The 19,511-nt window shown below is 47.9% G+C and overlaps 1 protein-coding gene across 1 annotated transcript; it reads right to left on the bottom strand.

Annotated features, from left to right (window-relative positions):
- Positions 1–3,710: 3,710 nt before the first annotated feature.
- Positions 3,711–19,062, bottom strand: LOC118082727 (uncharacterized). Its single transcript, XM_035110556.3, has 3 exons — positions 18,733–19,062; positions 8,448–8,938; positions 3,711–3,921 (listed from the first exon to the last, which is right to left on the bottom strand). Exons 1-3 carry the CDS (start codon positions 18,733–18,735, stop codon positions 3,762–3,764), a joined length of 654 nt encoding a protein of 217 aa, XP_034966447.1. The 5' UTR covers positions 18,736–19,062; the 3' UTR covers positions 3,711–3,761.
- Positions 19,063–19,511: the final 449 nt, after the last annotated feature.

Here is a 19,511-nt window from a genome sequence, read left to right as displayed (position 1 = left end):
GTCAGCCTGGCAAGAGAGAAAAAGAGAGCTCTCTGCACATCCTGGAGACGTGTGTGTGTGTGTTTCATGCCAGCCAAGCATATCAGCAAACTGCTGAGCACAAGTTCAACCACCATTCTGGCATTTCCTCCATGTGTTTGGTCTGTGTAAAAGTTACAGCATTCAGTAATCTATTGGTCACCTTTAAAAAAAGAGAAAACTTCCAAAAAGTGCAAAACCTCTTAGGGTTAGGCTGTGTGTTGCTGATGTCACGAGGGCCAGCCAATCAGAGCCATGCACCATCAACTTCCGCTTCAAATGTTCCAAGTGTAAATCTAGAAAGTTTTTTTAAAAATGCACAAAAAAACCACAGCAACAACCTGTTCTCAGTTATGGGTTTGCAATATCTGACAGCCCGTTTGCAGTATTCAGCGCCCCATTTAGAAGCACCCTTGGACTTGGTTGAAGTTGGGGAGGGGGTGTCCAAAGGCTCCACCCCCATCGTTCTGCCCAGACACTGAGGTCCAGCGCCGAGGGCCTTCTGACGGTTCCCTCGTTGCAAGAAGCCAAGTTGCAGGGAACCAGGCAGAGGGCCTTCTCGGTGGTGACGCCCGCCCTGTGGAACGCCCTCCAACCAGATGTCAAAGAGAAAAACAGCTACCAGATTTTTAGAAGACATCTGAAGGCAGCCCTGTTTAGAGAGGCTTTTAATCTTTATTATATTATTTTTTTCTTCTGTTGGAAGCCGCCCAGAGTGGCTGGGGAAGCCCAGTCAGATGGGCGGGGGGTATAAATAATAAATTTATTATTATTATTATTATTATTATTATTATTATTATTATTATTATTATTATTCATGGAAAGGGTGGGAGTCTTTGAGCTTTTGGAGAGAGATTTATAGAGACATTTCTATCCATTTAGAGCTCGGGGCGGCTTAACAACACTGCAAAATCGCAATGCGTGGCCAGTTGACAAAGGGCTTTAAGTTGTTGTGTCCACCCTCAGAACACCCCTGCAAGGTGGACCAATTAGTTGTGTTTTGTTTTTTTTTTCCCAGCTGGAGGTTGACAGATAGTGACTTGCCTGGGACTGTAAGTGGCAAAAGAAGTGGGTCGCCTCTCTCCGGGGTTTCCGACTGAAGTATAATTCTTTAGCCCCGGGTTGAGGGGAAGGAAGAAGGGGGGTGTTGGGAAAAAGCAAGGAAAGTGTGGAAACAGCAGAGTGGTTTTAAAAAATATTGCTGGAAGTTCTTGGAAAGGGTGGGAGTGGGATAAAATGCTTTAATCATGTGGTTTTAGGCTGGCTTGATTGGAAAAGTCCGACACTGGTACGAAATGTGGAATTTGCTGAGGTATCTAGGGAATCTGGGTCCAGGGGAAGGGGGGGGAATGAAGTACTAAAATATAGTTTCATTGTTGGTAAAAAAAGTTAAGTTGGGGAGATATATTAGAATATAAGTATTTTAAAATTGAGTGTATAGAGATAATTAAATGGTGATAATTAATGAGGAAAGGTTAAGTAATTAAAATTATTTGGAATATAGGTGAAAACTGCTTGATGAGGAAATAAATTGGGAAATCAATGAGGGGGGAACCGGGGAAGTCTCATTGTTATGGAAATGATATAAGATGATTAGATCTATTTTCCCCCCTTTTTTATATTTTTCCTTCTTTTTTTTCCTTTTTGGGGGGGGGTAGGGGGGTTCTTTTTTTCTTTTTCTTTTTTGTGTGCTCCTTTTTGAATTTGTATTTTGTGTTATTTTTTCTTATGTGCAAAATGAATAAAGATTATTAAAAAAATAATAATAATTCTTTAGCCCCGTTAGTTTCCATGCAACTGCTGTGGGGTAGCCCTTAATGGATTGTGGCCAGATAGCCAGGTTGCCTTGCTTGCTTTCATTAACATTACAGTGCTGAGTTGATTCAAAAGAGTTAAACAAGCAGGCAAGGTGAGACAGGTATGGCGCCTGAGCACCGCTAGACGCAACGGTTGGAAGTCATTACTATATACGGCAAAAAGCCTTTTGGAGGAACAGAACGTGCCGCCAGGGGGCACTGCAGTCAACCAAACACCTCCCCATTCGCAGCATCAGGAGGGGAGAGACCAACCCAGTAATGTACCTCCTGATATCAGGTATTGATTCATCTTTATCATTCTGCTCAAGCACAGAGAGAGGATGTAGAAAGGAAGCATGGTCTGCTGAGTCCCTGAGGAATTAATTGGTGGGGGTGGGGGTGGGGCTCAGAGCACCCAGCCTCCCTTAAATTGATTTTCAGAAGTGTGAAAGGAGGGCTTGGAATTCGCGCGAGGGATCGAGGCAGCTTTGAAGAGGGTAAGCAGAGAATTACAAAGGAGCTTTGAAAAAACCCCTGTACACAAGATGCCAATATTTCAGCTGACACCAGCTTCCCCACAGGAGCAGCAGCAGCACAGATCTTTATTAATTTATTGCATTTATGTTCCATTTATATTTCCTCCCCAAGGTGCTCAAGGTATGTGGCTCTCCCCCCCCCCTCACCGAACAACAACCCTGCGGGGAAGGCAGTGACCAGCCCCCGAGGTCACCCGAGGCGCTTCGCGATGGCCAAGTAGGGATTCAAACCCTGCTCTCCCGGCTCCTAGTCGGATGCTCTAACTGCTGCACCACACAGCCAGGCAGGCAGGCAGGCAACCTTCACGGGGGTTGTGCCTGGAGCTGTGTGCTGGATGGAGCACAATGAGCCTCACCTTAGGCCATAGCTGCCAAGTTATCCCTTTTTTTTAAGGGAAATTCCATTATGCTGAATAGGCTTCCTCGCGAGAAAAGGGAAAACTTGGCAGCTATGCCTTAGGCGGCGGGTGGGCAGGGGTGGCGAAGCAATCACAGCTGCCCAAGTCCCTTCCGACTTATCCTGAGTCGGGGCAGTGCCGTGGAGTGGTTAGAGTGTCAAACTGGGACCAGGGAGACTTGGGTTCAGGTCCTCACTCAGTCACAAAGATCACTGAGTGACCTTGGGTCAGGCCCTGCCTCTCGGCCTAGCCTACCTTGCAGGGTTGTTGTGAGGATAAAGCAAGGAGGTGGAGAATTATGTACACTGCCAAGAGTGCCTGGAAGGAGAGGAGGAATATAAATGCAACAATAGCAACCAGGGGGTTGGGCTAGATGACCCTTGGGGTTCCTTCCAACCCTACAGTGCTATGATTCATGCATAAGACGTTGGTCCACATACTGTACCCCACTGGCTGGCAGATGCTCTCCATGGTTTCAGAAAGGAATAGCCCTACCTGAAGATGCTGGGTATTATATATAAGTTGCATGTACCATAGGTTCTTTGACTCGTAGAGCTGGAAAGGACTCCAGCAGTCATCTAGTCCAACTCCCTGGGATGCAGGAATCACAGGTATGATTTATGTAAGTTACAGGATTTTGCCACAGGAGGCAGGGAGGTGAATGGCATCATTTTTGGCAGAAGAGGAAATGCAGCAGAATGGAAACAGTGCTGTGTGAGACAGTTATGGGCTGGATTGGAAACGGATGCCTTCTTAAATCCCTACCCTCCACCCCTACCCTAGGGCCGAGAATTAGCACCTGGTACTGCTTTTAGTGTGGGATTTTGCTGCATTGTGCAGACGTGCGCAAGAACTGTAAAAGACGAGGCTTCTTTGAGCACCCACTCAGTGTCCCCATGAGATGAGGAAAGTACGTGCACACGGAAAAAACCATCAGGAATTACTGGAGCCGATTCAATGAATGCTGAGACCTTTCTTTTAATGCTTTTGCGGACAGAGAACAGGATGTGCGGCTAAGATGTCTGCAAGGCACTTCCTTCCACACGGCTGGCTGGTTTCTCTGAAAGGCTGGTCATCTTCACCAAAAGGTCCTGGGATGCTTGGTCCAGCTGCTCGGCCAGGTGGCTGGTGACCCGCAGCATCCTGTCCATTCCCCGCAAGTGTTCGTTTAACCTGTGCAGAAGAGGAGGGAGAAAATAGGGAAACCCTCTTCACCCAAACCAGATAAAAACAAGAGTTTTTGCGCAATCAGAAGAGGAAACACAAGACCCTGTGCTCTTCCCGCAGCTGTAGCTGTCCAGATCTGCTTTCCAATGTCATAGCCCCCTCTGCAAGTGATGGACAGGAAGAAGTTTCGGAGGAACAGACCCCTAGCAGCAGCACCAGGGGCAAAGAGGAGCAGTCTGGTGGGGGCATGGCTGCACTAGAGGAGAAGGAAGCTGGCGAGGGGAGAGACTTTGTCAGGCAAGGCCTCCTTCCACCTGCCTTGCCCCACCCTCCAGTCTCTGCTTCTCAATTTGTATTTTATGCACTGTGGCTTGCCGTTGTTTTATTGATTGCACTTCAGAAATTATTTATTGCAATTGTTAAGAGTAGATTTCTGTTTCATTTTTATATGCTGATATTTAATGTTATTCTGTACTCTTCTAATGATTGCTGAATGTTATTTTATTTGATGTAGGTTGCTTATTTTAAAGTTATGTTTTATTATCACATTTTTGTATTGGATTAGATTGTTTATAAGGCGTACGTTCTTTGCTTCTTCAGCTTGTAAACCGCCGTGGGTATTGTAAGATAGAAAGACGGTATACAAATTCAAAGTGATGATGAAAGGTTGTGTGCTTCCAGAACCACAGATTAGGCACTCATCCAGAACCGACAGAGGCGTTCCTACACCACTACGGCTGTCCTACCTTGCAGGGTTGGCGCTACCTCGGGAACTTTCCATGCAGGGAGCAGTAGGGGAAATGCCAGCCACAAAAGCTTGTCTGCACAGCGTCAGAACAAGCCATGGACCATTACTGACCTGCCTCCTGGGAAGAAAGCCATAGGAAGCAAGTGATCATTCCTGCATTGCGTGGGGTTGAGCTAGATGACCCTTGGGGGTCCCTTCCAACCATACAGTTCTATGGTTCAATTATTTTTATGCTGTGCATTTATCTCCTCCTCTACAATCTTCCTCCAGAGATGGGCCTCTGTGGCTGGCATCTCCCCTATCTCTTCCCACATGGAAGATAGCGCAGTCGTAGTCCCACATAAAAGACAGCCATTGGCCTGCAGCAGTTGGGGCCTTTTCAGTACTGGCCCCAACTTGGTGGAACGCTCTTTCCCAGGAGACCAGGGCCCTGCGGGATTTGTCATCTTTCCGCCGGGCCTGCAAGACAGAGCTGTTCCGCCTGGCCTTTGGGTTGGACTTAGCCTGACCCCTGTGTTTTCCTCCCTCATGGCCTGGATTTATGGACTACTTGAAATGAGGCTGCATTTTAAATTTTAAATTTTAATACTGTATTTTAATCTGTATTTTAATTAATTGTTTTTATGTTTTATTGTGGTTTTGTTGGTGTGAGCCGCCCTGAGCCCGGTTTTTGACCGGGGAGGGCAGGGTATAAATAAAATTTTATTATTATTATTATTATTATTATTATTAAGCATCGACTTCTCCTTATGAAGGTTAAGAAAACACACCCACGCACAGGTGTTTGCAAGTTTCTAGGTATGGCAAAGGTTGTGATCACCCAGAAGGGTCTCCTGTACAAGTCCCACTGAAATGGACAGGAGATCCACAAGGCCATGGCCCATGAAGTCTTCCTTCCAGCGCACCAGCCTTCCAATGCAAGAGTAGCCTTGCTGGATCAGGCCAGTGGCCCATCTAGTCCAGCATCCTGTTCTCACAGTGGCCAACCAGATGCCCATTATGGGAAACCCGCAAGCAGGATTTGAGCACAAGAGCAACTCTCTCCCCCTCTGGCCTCCAGCATCTGGGATTTATGTGGGATGTAATCTACTGAGAGGGACGCGGGTGGCGCTGTGGGTTAAACCACTGAGCCTAGGGCTTGCCGATCAGAAGGACGGCGGTTCGAATCCCTGTGACGGGGTGAGCTCCCGCTGCTCGGTCCCAGCTCCTGCCAACCTAGCAGTTCGAAAGCACGTCAAAATGCAAGTAGATAAATAGGAACCGCTACAGCGGGAAGGTAAACGGCGTTTCCATGTGCTGCTCTGGTTTGCCAGAAGCGGCTTTGTCATGCTGGCCACATGACCCGGAAGCTGTCCGCCGGCTCCCTTGGCCAATAAAGCGAGATGAGCGCTGCAACCCCAGAGTAGTCCATGACTGGACCTAATGGTCAGGGGTCCCTTTACCTTTACCTTTAATCTACTGAGAGCAGTCGAGTACAACATTCCTTGTAATGTTAGAGAAGACATGCGAGGGAATGTTTGGTCCAGCCAGTCAAAAACTTCCTGTTTCCTCCTGGCTGAAGCATCCTTCCTTTTCACGTGACTAGAGGTGGGCGTGACCTTACCTGTCCAGGTAACAAAAGGACAAGGCATGCTACCACTCTCCCTCCTTTTTCGCTTACTTCTTCATTCAACCAGCTTCTCAGCTAGCAGAAGCACTGGGATTATCCCCTCATATGGGGTAGATCGGCATGTACAGTACATATTTGTAACTGTCTGCCTTCAGAGATCCAACTGTGAACTGATATAAGTAAACTTAATTTATTGGCTTTGAATAAGATGGGTGTGTCTCTATTCTTTTAAGAGGGATTAAAGGGAACTTACCAGGAATATATAGTGAGAGGCTTACACAAGCCTGAAACCAGCTATCTGCTGTGCATGTTAGAAGGGGAATGTAAACTCTGCTAAGCAAAGGAACTTGCTAGCACAACTTAGGAAGGATATTAATAAACAATATATCCTATCCTGCCACCCTGAACATTCCCACAATTCAGAAGTCCACACGGACCAGCAGCAGCTCTCCAGAATTTCAAGCAGGGCAGCAGCAGATTTCGGGGAGTGTGAACTGATTGCCCACACTTGGCTCTCGCCGAGCCGAGAGGCTGCCGCCAGGGATGTTGTAATAATGGCGAACAACGGAAGGCAAGAGGCAGTGGAGGGGACAAATTTTGCCATCGCACAGGGTGCCACTGAAATTTTAAAGCCCCTGGGTAGAAATTTCTCTCTGGAGACGCCATTGGGAATTGAACCCGGGGGATTCAGCAAGCAAAGCAGATGCTGTGTCACTAATTCTGGGCTCCCCTGAGTCTACTGCCCATTCATTTTACTGTGGTGCTATTAAACGGGTCTTGGGTGTTTTCAAGGGCACAGTGGGTGTGCAGGAGAGTGGGGGGCCAGGAATATGAGGACAGGAGGCAATGGAGGCTGAGGAGCAAGATTTTAGTTTTTCTCTCTCTGCCCTGTTGGGACATGGCATCCCTCGCCCACGGAGCTGGTGGCTGAGTGAGTTACACAGCCGCAAAATCACCAGCCAAATTCCTGCTCGGATGTGAAATTGAGCCGGGGCAATGTAAATTCCCCAGGAGAAACCCCTGAGAATCAGCAGGAAGGTCGATTCTGTGTCCAGGGCAGCTGTCTATCAGCTCTATCTGGTACGCAGGCTGAGACCCTCCCTGCCCATGGACTGTCTCGCCAGAGCGGTGCATGCTCTGGTTATCTCCTGCTTGGACTACTGCAATGCGCTGTATGTGGGGCTACCTTTGAAGGTGACTCGGAAACTGCAACTAATCCAGAATGCGGCAGCTAGACTGGTGACTGGGAGAGGCCGCCGAGACCATAGAACAGCAGTCCTGAAAGACCCACATTGGCTCCCAGTACGTTTCCGAGCACAATTCAAAGTGTTGGTGCTGACCTTTAAAGCCCTAAATGGCCTCAGCCCAGTATACCTGAAGGAGCGTCTCCTCCCCCATCGTTCAGCCTGGACACTGAGGTCCAGCTCCGAGGGCCTTCTAGCAGTTCCCTCACTGCAAGAAGCCAAGTTACAGGGAACCAGGCAGAGGGCCTTCTCAGTAGTGGCACCCACTCTGTGGAACACACTCCCATCAGATGTCAAAAGAATAAACAACTACTGTATCTGACTTTTAGAAGACATCTGAAGACGGACCTGTTTAAGGAACAAAATAAAAAAATTCCTTCAGTAGCACCTTAAAGACCAACTAAGTTTTTATTTAGGTATGAGCTTTCGTGTGCATGAACACTTCATCAGATACCAAAATAAAAACTTAGTTGGTCTTTAAGGTGCTACTGAAGGAATTTTTTTTATTTTGTTTCGACTCAGACCCACACGGCTACCTACCTGTAACTGTTTAGGGAAGTTTTTAATGTTTGATGTTTGATCATGTTTTTAATATTCTGTTGGGAACCACCCAGATGGGCAGGGTATAAATAAATAAATAAAATAATTTCAGAAAGCGCAAACCAGGTAAGTTTGCCTTTAAGTAGGAGCTGAATTCAATGTGTCCCCCACCCCGAGAAGGAAGGATTTCCTTTCCTCTGCCTGCCGGTTACTTCCTTGGCTGACCCAAGGTTCCAGTTTTACAAGAGATCTCGTTCCTTTCCTCGCGTGCGAATGCCACTCTCCCTCCCACCGATCCTGCAGAAGATTATACAGGATGTACAAAGCAGCTAGCTCTGTGCTCCGTTGCTAAGCTCCCCCAAAAGAGCATTTGTTGTGAAGAAGCACCTACTTCTTTTTCTCGTCCTCTGCGTGGAGATGATCATCTGCATGGATGTGTTCCTCCAACTCCTGCAGGAACTTCCCAAGGATCTCATGGAACGCCCCGTTGGCCTCTCTCACATCCGGAAGGGCTTGGGAAACGATGTCCTGGTACCTGGACTCGCCGGCCTCCAGAGCAGCAGCCTCCTGAAGGGTCTTCAGGTTGCCTCCAATGTCCTCCAACAAGATCTTGAGATGGTCCAGCTCTTCCTGAGAGGCTGGTGTGGCGGTTGCCTGGGTCGTCGGCGTGCAAAAGCTCTCAGACCAAGGGAGGTGAAATGTGAAGTCGCAAAAGTCTGGGTTTGGGGATTGATCTCCACGATCTTCTGGGGTTGGTCTCACTTGCTCCAGCTTAAGCACTGAAGTGGCATTGCTCAGTGATTCCTTTTCCTTGCTCTGAGCAGGTATAAGAAGACTCAGCCCTAGCAGCAGGCTCCAAACCCCGAGTGGTCTTGTTGCAACCTGAAAAAAGGAAATGCGAGTCACTATTCTCAGAGATGAGGTGTGGGTGGTTGCACCTGAATCCAGATCTGTTTTTCCAAGCCCAGTGCTTTTCCCAGTGTGGGAAAAGAGAGAAGAGCTCAGTCAAGGGAGTTGGGGATGTTTAGCCACAGGGTTCTGTCTTGGGCCCAATCTCATTCAACATCTTCATCAATGACTTGGGTGATGGGCTTGAGGGCATCCTGAGCAAGTTTGCAGATGACACCAAATTGGGAGGGGTGGCTAATACCCCAGAGGACAGGATCACACTTCAAAATGACCTTAACAGATTAGACAACTGGGCCAAAGCAAACAAGATGAATTTTAACAAGGAGAAATGTAAAGTACTACACTTGGGCAAAAAAAAATGAAAGGCACAAATACAGGATGGGTGACACCTGGTTTGAGAGCAGTACATGTGAAAAGGATCTAGGTGTCTTGGTAGACCACAAACTTAACATGAGTCAGCAGTGTGATGCAGCAGCTAAAAAAGCCAATGCAATTCTGGGCTGCATCAATAGGAGTATAGCATCTAGATCTAGGGAAGTAATAGTACCACTGTATTCTGCTCTGGTCAGACCTCACCTGGAGTACTGTGTCCAGTTCTGGGCACCACAGTTCAAGAAGGATACTGACAAGCTGGAACATGTCCAGAGGAGGTCAACCAAAATGGTCAAAGGCCTGGAAACAATGCCTTATGAGGAACGGCTTAGGGAGCTGGGTATGTTTACAGAAAAACTTTCTGACAGTAAGAGCTGTTTGATAGTGGAATGGGCTTCCTTGAGAGGTTGTAGACTCTCTTTCCTTGGAGATCTTTAAGCAGAGGTTAGATGGCCATCTGTCATGGATACTTTAGCTGAGATTCCTGCAATCCAGGGGGTTGGACTAGATGACCCTTGAGGTCCCTTCCAACTCTACAATTCTATGAATCTATGAAAAGGCAAGACAGAGATTCTCCAACTAACTAACTAACTAACTAACTAACTAACTAACTAACTAACTAACTAACTAAAACTAACTAACTAACTAGCGTTGTTGTTTTTTGTGAACTGTCCTGGGCATAGGGTGGTATATAAATTTAATTAACAACAACAACAACTGCTACTACCTTGTAGGCTGATTGGCACAAATAAAGCCCCTGGCCTCCATCACCCACCTCCTTTTTCATTCAGCTCGTCCTTGCAATAATTTGTGTCCAGATTCCCTTCCTGCCAGGAAAGCAATCATCACAGCTTTGCAGCAACCGTGGCTGTTGGCAACCAGCAACCGTCCCCTGGCAAGAACCACCTGGCCACCTGCCATGGCTGTCTTTTGTCCACCTGTGCCCTGCACAGCCCAACAGCCTCACAAAAGTGCTCTGCCTTGCTGAGGTTCCCCCCTCTTTCCTTCTGGCATTCAGTCACAAAAAAACCCCAGCGCTCAGTATTCTCCGCAGAGGCATCCAACAAAAGGAAGCACTTATTTATGGAGCACACGGTTAATCTATGGAACTCCCTCCTGCAGGAGGCAGTGGTGGACATCAACTGAGATGGCTTTCTAAGAGGATTAGACGAACCCAAGGAAGGCTATCCCAGTTGGGGGGCAACAATGCTTCTGTGGACTCTCCTTCCTTGGAGGTTTGTAAGCAGAGGCTGGAGGGCCACCTGTCACGGATGCTTTAGCTGAGATTCCTGCATTGCGCAGGGGGTTGGAATAGATGACCCTTGGGGTCCCTTCCAACTCTACCATCCTATGGTTCTGAATACCATTTGCTGGAAACCGCAAGAAGGCAGAGGACTTTTGCTAACAAAGAATAACAGAACAGGATGCTAGACTAGATGGATCATTGGCCTGATCCAGGCATAGGCAAACTCAGTCCTCCAGATGTTTCGGGACTACAACTCCCATGATCCCTAGCTAACAGGAACAGTGGTCAGGGGTGGTGGGAATTGTAGTCCCAAAACATCTGGAGGGCCGAGTTTGCCTATGCCTGGCCTGATCCAACAAGCCTCTTCTTATGTGCTTAATTACTGCCTTTAATCCTTAACTGGTACGGTTAGGTGTAGAGTTGGGGTTGGGGATAAGGGATAGGAGATGTGGTTTTATTTATGCTTCTGAATGCCAGCTGTTGGAAACCACAGAGAATGCTCTTGCATTGAAACCCTGCTTGCGGGTTTCCCAAAAGCATCTGGTCAGCCATCAATAGGCCCTTGGCCTGATCCAGAGAGACTCCTCTGAGGCTCTTAAGGTTTCCAGCAATTCCATTTGGTGCTCAGTGACAGAACCCAGCACACTGGATTTTCCCCAGAGGCATCCAATATCCTGCAAGGGAAATGGAGGAGATTCTCGTTCCCCACCCCACCCCCTTCTCTCTCCCTCTGGCTGGCCTTTAGGGTAGAGTCTCCTTTGGCATTGCTTCCCGCAGAACTTGCCGAGCCCCTCTTGCCTGCCAGAAACTTCCTCCAGCAAAATACTCAAAGGCAGGTTTGGGTGGCCAAATTAAGTTCTGCTCTAATTAATCCATGAAGCCAGATAGAGATGGAGACAGAATCTGTTGGAAGTAAGCAATGTATGTATGTATGTATGTATGTATGTATGTATGTATGTATGTATGTTTGTTTGTTTGTTTGTTTGTTTCATTGATCTCTCATCTCTCCTCCAAGATGCTCAAGCCGGTCAACACAGTTCTCCCTCTCCCCCACCATTTGATCCTCACAATAACCCTGTGAGGTAGGCCAGGTTGAGAGGCTGTGACTGGCCAGTGAGCTTCATGGCTGATTGGGGATTCTACACCAAGTCTCTAACCACTACTCCACTCTGCCTCTGCTCTCTACACCATCCTTCATGACAGAGAAAGATCGTTCCAAGGCAGCTCACGTAAAGAAAGGTTAAAATATAAACTCCCAGGATCACAGAAAATATAGGAATCTGCCTTGTAACATCTAAGACCATTGGTCCATCGAGCCTACATTCGTATCATCTACAGTGGAACCTAGAATCATAGAATCATAGAGTTGGAAGAGACCACAAGGGCCATCCAGTCCAACCCCCTGCCAAGCAGGAGACACCATCAAAGCATTCTTGACATATGGCTGCCAAGCCTCTGCTTAAAGACCTCCAAAGAAGGAGACTCCACCACACTCCTTGGCAGCAAATTCCACTGCCGAACAGCTCTTACTGTCAGGAAGTTCTTCCTAATGTTTAGGTGGACTCTTCTTTCTTGTAGTTTGAATCCATTGCTCTGTGTCCGCTTCTCTGGAGCAGCAGAAAACAACCTTTCTCCCTCCTCTATATGACATCCTTTTATATATTTGAACATGGCTATCATATCACCCCTTAACCTTCTCTTCTCCAGGCTAAACATACCCAGCTCCCTAAGTCGTTCCTCATAAGGTTTCGTTTCCAGGCCTTTGACCATTTTGGTTGCCCTCTTCTGGACATGTTCCAGCTTGTCAATATCCTTCTTGAACTGTGGTGCCCAGAACTGAACACAGTACTCCAGGTGAGGTCTGACCAGAGCAGAATACGTAACCTCGTGTTACGTACCGTCCCCCTTGCAAACGCTGCTCCGCTAACCCAGAAGTAGATGCTCCCAGTTGTGACCATTGCGAGCAGAAGTTGCGTGCTGGCAACGCGGCAGCAGTGGGAGGCGCCATTAGCGAAAGCGCGCCTCATGTTACGAGCGGTTTCGGGTTGAGAACGGACCTCTGGAACGAATTAAATTCGTAACTGGAGGTACCACTGACTGACAGGGGTGACAACTTGAATAAAATATTGGGAAGGCAGCGTGAGGGCTGGGCAGGGGGCATCAAAGGTTGCTGAGGGCCACCAATAAAGGCACTGGGGGCCACATACGGCCCTCGGGCCATGAGTTGGACCACCCTGGGCTAAACTAAGGCTGTTGTCTACTGCCTGCCCATACATGCCCTCCAACATTTCTCCAATGAAAATAGGGGTGTCCCAGGGAAAAGTGAGACCTTCTGGGATCAAATCAGAAACCGGGATGGCTTCTGTAGATCTGGGACTGTCCCTGGAAAATAGGGACACTTGGAGAGTCTGCTCAGAGTTCTGAATATAAGTTGCTGGAAACCACAGAAGGGGAGATTGCCCTGTGCTTGGATCCTGCTTGCTGGTTTCCCACAGGCATCTGCTTGGCCACTGTGAGAACAGGATTCTGAACTAGATGGGCCATTGGCCTAATCCAGCAGGCTCTCCTTTTGTCTGCCTGTTCTTCCTGGAACTTTGCAAAAGGGATGAGTGGAATATGTTCCTCCCCAGAGTTTTACGCCTGACCCCAGTTCCTGGAGCAGACTGCTTTGCCTCTCTGGCAGGGGTCATTGGGCTTCACCCCACACAGATGGATTCCAGGGTGCCTGTTTCCCTGAGCAAAGCTTTCAGCTTTTTGGATTTCGTAGCTGTGCAAAGCCCGCTGACTGCTCTCGCCCGATTCATTTCTGATTCCCTCCCTTGCATGATCCAAACCAGCTGCCTATTAAGTGCACACTACAAAGGCAGACTTTTTGTTTCCTTGCAAGTCACAGCCTCGCCTTTTCCAGAGAACCTGCTTTGCTGCCAGATGGCATCCAAACAGACTTCTAATTCTAGATACTTCCTTTGAATTGCAGTCAGCAGGAATGTGAATTAAGGAGTCGGGAACTCTGCTGAATTGCCGTCCCAACTCCCAGGAGGGGATATGCAGAGACCACACCCTGCTCTGTCCTTTGGCGTAGTAATGGGGGTGGGGGGTGTACCGCCCCGGGCGGCAGGCTGGGCGGGGGGCAGCAGGCTGGACGGGGCTGACCACCTCCGACGGCTGCCACGGCCGCCGCCATCGAGGAGAAGCCCCAATGCAAGCGAGACTGCCTCACTCCGCGGCTTGCTCACGGGGTTTGCCGCGTCGCCGCGTCGTGATGTGTGCGCCGTGCGTCATAACACATGTGCACAGCGGGGTGCCTTCGGGTTTGCCGCCCTGGGCAGCCAGGCGGCTAGCTACGCCACTGGCTCTCTTCCCTCTTCTTGTGGGACATGAATGACGCAGCCTTAGTTAAGAACAGGGGCGGGGAACAACCGTGGACTTTCATTTGTTGTGGATTCACAGACCCTCCAAGTGCCCCTATTCTCCAGGGACAGTTCTGGATTTACAGAAGCCATACTGGTTTCTGATTTGATCCCGCTGTTATTCATTCAGTGGTCTCTGTTTGCCTGAGCTGGAGTCTGGACTAAGGATTCTGAGCTCCTGTGTTCTGATTCAATACATGTTGTCCGATAACACAACATTTCAGGATTTGGGCCGCTGCCATTGGCCCTTGAACTCTGAGTTGTGATTCGCAGCTTGGAAGTTTAGACAGCCAATCATGTTGGGAGTGGGAGTGGCCCAGGCTGTCAGAAATGTATATAAGCAGTTGCTTTGCCCCTGTTTCCCAGTTATGTGGTTCAATAAAGGTTATCGCTGTTATCGCTGTGTCTTGCCTTGTGGGAACCAACCTACAATTCACTGGTGACAAGGACGGGATGCTAGGCTAGGTATGCAGCCCTGGCTTCCACAAGCTGAAATCACTGCTGGGGAACTGTCGTCTCAGCTGAGCTGAAATCACAGGCTGCAGCCACAAGGCAGATCACACAGAGCAGATGTCATGGCCACCCAGGGCCACACCAAGGAATTTGACACCATGGTTCCAGGGAAATGGGAATCCTACACCACTGGCTGGAGTTCTTCCTCGCAGCCAATAGGGTGACTGACCCCAAACTGAAGCGGTCCTGCTACGTTCAAGATTGCCCAGGCTCTGGTGGCCCCAGCCAGGCTGAGCGAGACAACGTTCAATGCAATCCCTTCCTTAGTCATCAGAGATTGCCGGCCGGCATGCCCTTCTACAAACAAGACCAGGCCTCAGGTGAATCCATAGCGGCTTTTGTTGCGGCTTTGCGGCAGGCCGCCCGACACTGCAAATCAGAACTCGGAGTTCAAGGGCCAAAGGCAGCAGCCCAGATCCTGAAATATTCTGTGACTGGACATCATGTATCGAATCAGAAAAGAGGAGCTCAGAATCCTACTGTCAGGAGTATGGGCAGGAGTCAGGCTCTGGGGCCTCTAGTGCTTTGCAGGACTGGGGCCTGCCTCAGCTTGTGCTGGAGAAGCAAGGATTGGTCACTCAGGTGAGGCCACTTGATACCTCACTGCATCTGGTGGCAGGAGCTGGGAGGGATAAAAGCTCAGCATTTCCCTTCAGCTCTTTGCCACAGCAACGCTATCCCTGCCTGTTTGCATCTGGTCTCTTGATCCTTGCTCCTTGGACCCTTGCCTTGCCGACGCCTTGCTCCTTGACCCTTGGACCTTCGCCTTGCTCCTTGCTCCTTGGACCTTCGCCTTGCCGACGCCTTGCTCCTTGACTCCCAGACCTTCGCCTCTGCCTTGCTCCTTGACCCTGCGACTGCCTGCTGCTGGACCCTCAGCCCTGCACCTGTTCCTACTTCTATACCACCATCTTGCCTCTGGTCCTGACGTCCTCAGCCAGGGCTTCAACCGCCCGCCAACAGGACCGTGACACCTTAGTCCAGACTCAAGCTCAGGCAAATGGAGACCACTGAATATGTAACACCCGGAATGTCCTGCTTTGCTTTAGAACGTCCATATTTTCGTCAGAGTAATGTTGGAGGGTATGCTTCTGTAAATCCCCAAATAGGGACACTTGGAGGTTTTTTTTATCTGCCCTGATTCTTCCAATATTCAGTTTCATGGTTCTAGTGTTATGAGAGAGAAAGAGAAACATTTCTCTACTCACTTTCTCCATGTTGTGCATAACTAAGCGGAAGGTTAATTACACTGAAGGAAAATTATGGGACAATGGAAAATGTGGGGAAATGATTGTTTGACGCAATGTTGTACAACTTCCCTGAAAACCAATCAGAATGGATGTTCAATAAAGAGTTGACATCCAACCTTTACCCTGGCTATTGACAAATTTTCAGAACCAACTTTATTCTCGCAGTGTTAAGTTGCTTTAAGCTGATTTTAAATAAAAAAATTCCTTCAGTAGCACCTTAAAGACCTTCAGATATTCTTCGGATATTCATATTCTTCAGATATCTGAAGAAGTGTGCATGCACACGAAAGCTCATACCAAAATAAAAACTTAGTTGGTCTTTAAGGTGCTACTGAAGGAATTTTTTTTATTTTACTTCGACCCAGACCAACATGGCTACCTACCTGTAACCTAAGCTGATTTTAATATTGTGCCATGCTATATTTCAAAATTAGTGTTGCTTGTGAGTTGCAACCTGCCCTGGGGCCTTAGGGTGAAGGGTGGGTAATAAATTTTAATAAGAATAAGAACAATCCCCCAGCGCAAACTTTGCGGAAACAAATCAGGAAGCAACTTCATCTGGAACCAGCCTCAGAAGCCCCAACGGTGCCACGAATGTAGCCTATAACCATCCCGACTAACAACTTTGGGAAGGCTCTCCAATCCACTTTTAAAGCCATTTAACCACATCTGGTGGCCATGAGCTGTGCTGTCCACATCACAGTTTTGTAATTTTTATTCTTACAGGGATTCTGTGTTCTTTTTCAGGCATTAAGGGTCTGGTATTCACCAGACAATGAATCCCTTTCAGAGCAAGTTTGGAAACGCCTGAAAAAAAACATGATGTCAGACAAGCACAAGAAAGAGGAAAAAACATATGTTCAGCCCTGGCTTTGAAAGGGGCACCAAAGGCCTGGCTCACAAAGGATTTATTTCCGCATAACCAAGTTGTTAACTACACAGCATCGTATTTCCCCGTTTGAAGCCACTTTTCTCTCTCATCTTCTGCAGATGGTTACATACCCTCCAACATTTCTCTGATGGAAATAGGGGTGTCCTATCCCATGAGACCCAGGTGGCGCTGTGGTTAAACCACTGAGCCTAGGGCTTGCTGATCAGAAGGTTGGCGGTTCGAATCCCTGTGAGGGGGTGAGCTCCCGTTGCTTGGTCCCAGTTCCTGCCCACCTAGCAGTTCGAAAGCACCTCAAAGTGCAAGTAGATAAATAGGAACCGCTACAGCGGGAAGGGAAACTGCATTTCCGTGTGCTGCTCTGGTTTGCCAGAAGCGGCTTTGTCATGCTGGCCACATGACCCGGAGCTGTACGCCGGCTCCCTCGGCCAATAATGCGAGATGAGCGCGCAACCCCAGAGTCGGTCACGACTGGACCTAATAGTCAGGGGTCCCTTTACCTTTACCTTTATCCCATGAGGCTCCAATACTTTGGCCACCTCACGAGAAGAGAAGACTCCCTGGAAAAGACCCTGATGTTGGGAAAGATTGAGGGCACAAGGAGAAGGGGACGACAGAGGACGAGATGGTTGGACAGTGTTCTCGAAGCTACGAACATGAGTTTGACCAAACTGCGGGAGGCAGTGCAAGACAGGAGTGCCTGGCGTGCTCTGGTCCATGGGGTCATGAAGAGTCGGACACGACTAAATGACTAAACAACAACAACAACAACAACAACATCCCATAATAACATTAACAACAACAATTTTACTACTTATGCCCTGCCCATCTGACTGGATTGCGCCAGCCACCCTGGGTGGCTTCCAACAAATATAAAAACCGAATAAAACATTTAAAAAAACCTTCCCTATATAGGGTTGCCTTTTGATGGCTTGGGTGTCGGATAACTCCATACGCTCCAATATTTCTCTGATGAAAACAGAGACGTCCTGGAAGGGGGGGGGGAGGAGAGAGATTGAGGGGATAATGATCTTTTGTTCTGTTGTGTAGGGTGTGTGCGGGTTTTTTTTTGCTCGCGTCACCTTGTATGTGTTATGTCACTGTTAAATTGCTTGTAAGATTATTATTTGTACCGTATATCTATCTCTTTTGAGATGCCCCTGATGAAGGAATTTCAGGGAAAAAACGCTTTGGGGCTTTTAGTAAATTGTTTGTGGCACTCCTGAGAACTCACACACAAGTTATTGGGGGTTGGACTTGAGGGCTCTTCCAACTATACAATTATACGATTCTCTGTTGGTTTTGTGCAGTGTGTTCCGTGTTTTTCGTTTCTGTAGTTGTTTACAGACACACACACACCAAAATCTTGTGGGTAATTTTGGAGACCCATGATCCTTAGAATTGCAGGGTGTTTTTTAGAAAGAAAGAAAAATAGCAGAGGAAGGATGATTGAATCTGATGAGCTCCATGACACTGGGAGAGGTTTTGGATTTTGTTTACCTCCCCCCCCCATTACATTTTCCCTAAATGTTTTCCTAAATTTGCATATGCAGATGAAATAGTCATGACCTATGGTCCTGTGTGCCTGCTCCACCGGTCTTTTAAGAATCTAGCTTCCCCTCTTTAGAACCATTGTTCTTTTTTCTCTCCTGTGCAATGAATGTACCTTTAACAGATAAGTTAACTGACTAAATCCCAGATGATGAATTAAGTAAGGTTTTTTGTTTTTAGTTTTTAGATGACATTAGCCTGGCTTTTAATGAAAATGCAGAGTAGCAAACTCGACCTGCATTAATGCTGTGAGGTCACTTTCAGACAACCTGCCCGTTGAGCCTCCATCCCAATTTGCATGTCACACACTTTGCTGGGAGGTTAGGCAACATCATTGCACATTTGTTCTGATTTGCTTGTGGGGAGGTTAGACTGAAAAGCATTTGCCACCCTGGCCTGTTCCAGGTACTAAAGGTTTCTCAGAAGTTGGACAACTACTAATTTGAAAGCAGCTTCAAGACAGTAATAGATAGCAGATCACCTCCACCTCTCCCTTCACAGCAGCAATAATATGAACCAAAAAGTCTCCGACTCACCATGGCAGAGTTCTCTCCGGTGCAATTCAGTGTGAACTTCAGCAGTGGAACAGCTGTCTTCCAATGTCAGCAATGCAATGGGCAATTTAAAAACGTCTCTGGGAGTCGTCTGCCCTAAGATCTCCTCCAGCGATCTCTCTGGAATTCCCTGTGTGTCAGTTATGGATTCAACCCAAGTCAATCTACCCGTCAAGAGGGCCGGCTCTGTGCATGGGGAGGCTAGGCAGACGGACCATGTCAGCAGAAAGCGTTCGTTGAGAGCCCAGTTTCCTTCCTTTGCAGTGCTGTGTGTTTTCAATTTACTTAACTTCTGTGGAATGCTAATGACTGACCAAGAGAGAGAGAGAGAGAGTTAGAGATCTGGTTTAAAAGAGAATCAGGAGGCCCAAAGCTGAGGAAGCAAAGAAGGAACATGCCGTTCTTACCACTGGTAACAACAACGGGGCTGGATTTTGGCTTTAAAAGGCAGCAAGCCATGATATTGCCGTGGAATGGCTGCAGCTCTGTGGAAGAACACTTGTTTAGTCTGAATCAAAGAGTTGGAAGGGACCCCGAGGGTCATCCAATCCTACCCCCTGCGATGCAGGAATCACAGCTCAAGCATCCATGACAGATGGCCACCCAACCTCTGCTTTAAAACCTCCAAGGAAGGAGAGTCTACAACTTCCTTAGGGAGTCCATTCCACTGTCGAACAACTCTTACTGTTATATATATATACAATGCAAGACTTGTTGCCAAAAACAGAATAGTTAGTAGTTCACCACCACCACCAGCAGCA

This window comes from Zootoca vivipara, chromosome 3, assembly GCF_965207765.1.
Source record: "Zootoca vivipara chromosome 3, rZooViv2.hap1.1, whole genome shotgun sequence".
Taxonomy (NCBI): Eukaryota; Metazoa; Chordata; class Lepidosauria; order Squamata; family Lacertidae; genus Zootoca; species Zootoca vivipara.
This window is presented reverse-complemented; position numbering and strand designations above follow the sequence as displayed.

What these genes read in the sequence shown, in the direction of transcription:
- LOC118082727 (XM_035110556.3), bottom strand. An exon ending in GCAGAGGACGAGAAAAAGAA is followed by an intron (nt 3,922 to 8,447) that starts GTAGGTGCTTCT and finishes TCTTCTGCACAG; the next exon opens with GTTAAACGAACACTTGCGGG.